The 6,640-nt window shown below is 46.4% G+C and overlaps 1 protein-coding gene across 2 annotated transcripts in view; it reads left to right on the plus strand.

Moving 5' to 3' along the window:
* The window catches only part of LOC308465785 (semaphorin-7A-like), a 30,640-nt gene extending 24,338 nt beyond the window's left edge, over positions 1-6,302 (plus strand). For both annotated transcript variants that reach the window (XM_080986019.1, XM_080986020.1), the window contains exons 11-14: positions 552-667; positions 940-1,112; positions 2,971-3,026; positions 4,048-6,302. In XM_080986019.1, the coding sequence (XP_080842145.1) occupies positions 552-667; positions 940-1,112; positions 2,971-3,026; positions 4,048-4,385 (683 nt within the window). In that variant the 3' untranslated portion in view covers positions 4,386-6,302. The remainder of the gene's footprint in view (positions 1-551; positions 668-939; positions 1,113-2,970; positions 3,027-4,047) is intronic.
* Positions 6,303-6,640: the final 338 nt, after the last annotated feature.

Below are 6,640 nucleotides of genomic sequence, written 5' to 3' on the forward strand. Positions count from 1 at the left end.
AAGGAGTGAGGAGGAACCCATAACAAAAGTGTTCCTGCCCTTATACAGTGGTACCTCGGGTTACATACGCTTCAGGTTACAGACTCCACTAACCCAGAAATAGTACCTCGGGTACTAGAACTTAGCTTCAGGATGAGAACAGAAATCGTACTCCGGCGGTGCGGCGGCAGCAGGAGGCCCCATTAAAGTGGTGCTTCAGGTTAAGAACAGTTTCAGGTTAAGAACAGACCTCCAGAACGAATTAAGTACTTAACCTGAGGTACCACTGTACAGTATTGCAGTGCTTTAAATGCACAGAGTGAATGTGGTCTAATGCTGAGGAAGAGGAAACCGACAACTCCCAGTGGTGAAGCCTGATGTGTTAAGGTCCCAAATTCAATCCCTGGCATTTCCAGGTAAGGCAGGGAGAAATTCCTGCCAGGAAACCGCAGAGGGCCACATTGCTGGTCAATGTGGACAGGACTGAGGTAGATGGAACAATGATCTGACTCGATATTTAAGGCAGCTTCCTATGAACACAACTTCCGCCTCTCCTTCTCTCGGTGCCGCAGCAAAAGGGAAGATCCACAAGGTGCTGAGAAGCAAAGACCAGACGGTGATTGTTGCTGAGCTGAGTCCCTTCAAGAAGGAAGCCCCTGTCTCTTCTATGATCTTGGACGACGATTCGGTAAGAGTGCAGATAAGTGGCACAGTTGGGCAAGTGCAAGAATATTTTCTCCCCTCCTTACTCCCCAAAACTCAAAGAACAGACAGGCAGAGTTGCTTTTTCCAAAAAAAGAAAATTTTAAAAATCCCTTTCTCAGCGATCCATCTCAGTTTCCCAAACTAGGGGGGCATCTTACGGTCCTCTCTTCCTTGCAATGGGTGGGGTCCCCTTCAGGCAGCTCTTTCCCCTTTCTTTCTCCGGCCATTGGCTCTAATCCGTCTTCTGTCCGGCAGGGCCACCTGTACGCCAGCACTGAGTTCGAGGTGGTGCGCCTGCTGCTGGCCGACTGCGACCAGTACAAGGAAAACTGCTGGAAGTGTATACTGGCCCGTGACCCATATTGTGGCTGGGACGGGGAACAGAAGACCTGCTCCGCCGTCTCCCAGGACACTAACTCCACTGGCAGGTCTGGCCCAGAATCAAAAGGGGAAAGGAAATTTGGGGTGGCTGATCCTGATAAATCGACTTTCCAAAGCACCTCCTCCCCATCGTCCGCATGTCGTTCAGTCTAATTGCTGCATTTTCCTGTGATGTTGTATACAATTGGACGCGGGTGGCGCTGTGGGTTAAACCACAGAGCCTAGGGCTTGCCGATCGGAAGGTCAGCGGTTCAAATCCCCGCCACAGGGTGAGCTCCTGTTGCTCGGTCCCTGCTCCTGCCAACCCAGCAGTTCAAAAGCATATCAAAGTGCAAGTAGATAGATAGGTACCGCTCCAGCAGGAAGGTAAACGGCGTTTCCATGCGCTGCTCTGGTTCGCCAGAAGTGGCTTAGTTATGCTGTATGCAGTGGCGTAGCGTGGGTTGTCAGCACCCGGGGCAAGGCAAGTAATTTGCGCCCCCTAACCCTGGATTTTAGCACTGATTTTAGCACTGCGAGTGCGAGCGCGCCCCCCCCCCGATGTTGCGCCCGGTGCGGCCGGCCCCCCCTACACCCCCCACACTACGCCACTGGCTGTACGCCAGCTCCCTCGGCTAATAAAGCGAGATGAGCGTGGCAACCCCAGAGTCGGCCACGACTGGACCTAATGGTCAGGGGTCCCTTTACCTTTACCGTTACCTTTACCTGCATCCAATTAAGTGATACTCAAAGTTGATCTATTGAAACTGATGGCCCCTCCAGACTAGTGGGAGGTGGGGAGGGTGTTTGCAAGGGTGTTTGGCAAAATTGCATCCCAAAAACGTGTACATTAGGAAGAATTTGCACTGAAACCCTGCTAAATTTTCATGAGGACTTTTTTTAAGAAAAGCACAAGCTGATATGGAAATGTGGAGAGCTGAACTACGGCGTGGAAAAGGGAGATATGAAAACAAAATTGACATATTTATCCATTCTAGCTGCTGGTCCATTTGCACCTCTGAGTACCTGGTGCTTGGGACTAAGGAAACCCCAAAACACAAGGGTGGAGCTGTCGCCTTCACGTGCTGCTTTTATACTTCTTTGAAACATCTCTTTGGCCACTGTGGGGAACAGGATAATAGAAATCATAGAATTGTAGAGTTGGGGTGGATCTACACACAGGAAAAACCCACTATAAATACATCAAAAATTAGACCATTATAACAAGGGGGGGGGGGACGCTATGTTAGATTTATTTATTTTTTGCTGTCCAGCACCATCAGGGCTAGATCTAAACACATCAAAGAACTGTTTCAGTTAAACGCATTGCAAACTTTGTATGAGAAATCAGGTTGGCAAAAACAGGACTCCACAGCGCCATCTGGCGTCTCAGTGTTAGAATGCATAAACAAAACATATACAGTGGTGCCTCGCAAGACGAAATTAATTCGTTCCGCGAGTTTTGTCGTCTTGCGATTTTTTTCGTCTTGCGAAGCACGGTGTCGGGAAAGTTTTGGAAAAGCTTCAAAAATCACCAAAGTCTTTAAAAACCTCAAAAAAGGCTACCACACCGCGTTCTATGAGTTGCTCCTCGAAGTCAAGTCGCAACTGTATTAACGGTGTTAAGAAAAAGGAAACAAACTTGCAAGACATTTCCGTCTTGCGAAGCGAGCCCATAGAGAAAATCGTCTTGCGAAGCAGCTCAAAAAACAAAAAACCCTTTCGTCTAACGAGTTTTTTGTCTTGCGAGGTACCACTGTAAAACGTTTTTTCTTTGCCAATGTAGCTGAGTCCCTGGTCTTTCATGTTTATGATGCATTCAAGGCGTTGTTTTTTGACTAACGTAGCTGAGTCCCTGGGACCCAGTCCAACCCATTGGTTTGTTCCGGCTGGGCTCTTCTTACACCCGTATGTTTCCTTCAACAGCTTGCTTCAGAACCTAGATTCATCGAGTACCGCTTCCATGTGTGAAAACGCTGAAGGTAAGACGATGCCACATAGAAACCTTTCAGGCCTGTGGATGCGAACGGCTGGGTTGGGTTGTCTTTAAGGGTCACAGATGATGGGGAAATGAAAAGCATGGGTTTCTTTTTACTTGAGGCTTCTTCCAACCCTCATCTCCCTGAACCCTCAGATAATTCCAGCACAGTTTGATTGGGCCAAGTACTGAAACAATTAACTACCAAAGACTTCTGTCTGCTGCTGATTCCAAAGGGCAGGACTAGACCTAGGCTGTATTCAGAGGGGGAGAATATTGCATTAGTTTTCCTGATTATAATGCTAGTATTTGTGTCCCGTTTTCTAATGTTCCTTGCGCAGAGCATTCAGTGCAAGGTGTTCGACTAAATTACCTTTCAGGTTTCTTTCAACTCTGCAGTTCTGTGATTCTACACAGTACCTGTTGCGTTATGGAACCGTGGCTTATTGACCAATATACCAGCATTTTATGCTAAATTGCATTCACACCAGTGGGCGTGATATGATACAATGAATGCCACTGAACAACACTATTGCATCCTTTCTGTTTCTCCATGGAAACCTCAGGAAAGAACGGAGTGCTAACATACTGCCCCACATTTGGTCACTTTACTCCTGCAATCTTCTGGGTCCAGTGGGTTGCAAAATGAGCTTTTTCTGGAATTAGAAAACAAGGAAATGAATGCTGAGCACGTGCTATATTCCATTAGGTTTCCATTAAGTGGCTTTTACATCACATGAAAGCTCAAATATAATGGGGAAATGGAATAAACTGCTGTTTCAATGCAAGTCCATTGGCCTTAAGTGATGCGAGGCTTGGTTTCTGTTAAATGTCTTGATGGTAAGTGAAGTTCTACATGGGTGCCAATTCTCTAGAACAGGGATTGGGAACCTTTATCCAACTGAAGGCTGCCTTTCTGAGGGCCTTCTGGAGGAGGAGCCTTAGTTGAACCTGCAAACAAACCTAAAATTGGTTTCTCCTCTGTTTTTTTCTCTTTCTCTCTCTTTAAATGTTGACCCTTGAAGAAAAGTTAGCCCAGGAGGCTCTCAAGAAAGTGAGTGTAGATCCCACTGGCTACATCTACCTGCCGTGCCCTCTGCGGTCTCACCACGCCATCTACACCTGGGTCAAAGATGACAAGACGTACCCATGCTCCATGGACGAACAGTCCTGCACCCTCCGTTTCGGGGAGAGCACCCCGATGGACCAAGGGGTCTTTAAGTGCACCTCCAGGGAAGAAGGTTACCAAGAGGAAATCACAGCCTTCAAAGTCACCCTCAACAGCGGCCGGATCCCAGAGGTCTCCGTGGCTGTCATGGCTATGGGCATATTGTTCCTCACCATAACGATTCTCTTGCTATAGACCAGGCTGCAGATCTCTTCACACACTGCCAACTAATTGTCTGTCTGTCTGTCTGTCTGTCTGTCTTTGAAAACGAAACAAGGGGCACCAAATTATCCCGACCCACCTGCCCAGTCCTGAGCATTGGGCAAATCGCACCCAATTCAGCAAAAATGGATCCATCATCCATCAACTTTCTCCAAGTCCACCATTTCATCCCACACACACAAAAAGAGAATTAATTCCACGGCTCCCAATTCCAGATTTACTAGGAAATACTGAGAGTCAGAGGCGAATCAAGGAAGGCAAGACTTGTCATTGATTGTTTGATTTTTCCATTCCAGTATGATTACCAATGAAAGAATGTTTCTTGAGCCATCCTGGACTAAACTCTGGCTCAATCCAACCCTGCAAACCATTTTGTTTTCCCAATGGCCCTTCCCAACTTGGGTAGAGTTTACCCAGAGTTTATTTCCTTTTTTTAAGCAAACCATTTTCCAGTAATGAAAAGAAATGCACTCCACACTTTATTGTTACATTTCTGTTCTAGATTCTGGACACACGTAATAACCCAAGGCTTTGTCTTGTTGCATGAGCTACACAGTCTGCGAAATCTTTACTGCTAGAAGGCATGGGATTGATTTGGGTTCCATGCCCAACTCTTAAGAATTGGGACTTCTATGTAGCGAAACAGCTTCTGGGCCTCGGCTGCCATTTTGGAGCAAATGTTGGCCAAACTTCTGCCTTACTTCATAAGCTGGATGCCAAAACAGCTGTCAACATCTGCCAGAACTCAACTGCCTGTGTGTTTGAATTCACCCGGAAGCGGATTATCTCAAAAAGATCAAAATTGGACGCTTTTTGCCGTCGTACCCTCACGCCAATGATTCCTAGCTTCTTTTTCCAGTTTGTCAGTGTGCAACGCCCAGGCTATATAATGTTTACAATCCTAACAGTGCATGCAGTTAGTGCATTTTATATATATATAAAAATCAGTGGGAAGGTTCTGCAAAGGAGCAAAAGGAAGAATCCAGTTATGAAGGAACGCAACCGTAGGTTGATGACCAGCTGAAAGTGGAGAAGGGGTTTTGGGTTTCATAATGCATAATGAACTGAACCCAACACAAGAGGGGCGAAGCCTGCATTTGGGCGGTGTTGATCATGGCATGCTGTTTCCCAAAAAAACTTGGGAACTGAAAGAGAGGAACCAGGAAACTTCTAAGATAACTGCGCCTCTGCCACAGCGGTGGATCGTATGCCCACGATGCCCGGGGCAGGTGCATGGGGTGCGCCCCCTTCACAAAATTGCAACTGGGGCGACAGACCCCACAGACCCTCCACGCTACGCCTCTGCTCTGCCCACAAGTTACTGGGAAAATTGGCTTTTAAAAGAGATTCAGCAATTTCTGGACAATTCCTATGGTGGGGTTCATATTTTAGGTTGAGAGGCGCCATGTCTCTGAATGTCAGCTGCTGGGGAGATGGGCAAGGAGAGTCCTGTTTTTGGGCTCCCCAGAGGGATCTGGTCGGTTCACTGTGGGAAAAGGGCGTGGACGATGGTGTTAGGACAGACGCCAGGGATGCTATTTATTTTATTTAGCAAAATGTATCCGCCGCTTGATTGTAAATAGAACCTCTTAAGCGGTTTGCAGAAAAAAATAAAGCGTTTAATATTGTCAATAAAGTGCAAAGTTTGGAAACAGTTTTTTTGAACAAAACAAACAAATGTTCCTATGTTCCCAGGGTGGGTGCAGTGGTTAGAGCGTCAGGAAAGACCCAAGGTTCGAAGCATGCTTCAGCGAATGATGTTCACTGGGTGTGACATGGGGTGCCCACCTCACAGGGTCGATGCAAGGGGGAGAGAACCACAAACGCCACCTTGGGAGGGGAAAAAGGGGGGCTATAGATTTGATGAGTAAATAAATTGATTTAACACTTGCTGTGGTTTTAACTCTTTATTTTTATTCTACGCTTGGGCATCCAGCCACACTACTCAGAAAAGACCTATTGAAATGAATGGGACCTTTAATTGCAAGGGGAATTTTACGTGTTGGGCACAATCCTAATAATACTGATGAGCTCATATCCTGCTCACACACCCTAATTCCAAAACCATTTGCTTTGTATATTCAGGTAGGTAGCCATGTTGGTCTGAGGTAGTCAAAATAAAAAAAAATAAAATATTGTCCAATAGCACCTTAGTTGGTCTCTAAGGTGCTACTGGACAATTTTTTAATTTATTAATTTCACATGCTATGTGTGTAACCATGGCAACC

The sequence above is a fragment of the Podarcis pityusensis genome (assembly GCF_964106645.2).
Source record: "Podarcis pityusensis genome assembly, chromosome: 16".
NCBI lineage: Eukaryota > Metazoa > Chordata > Lepidosauria > Squamata > Lacertidae > Podarcis > Podarcis pityusensis.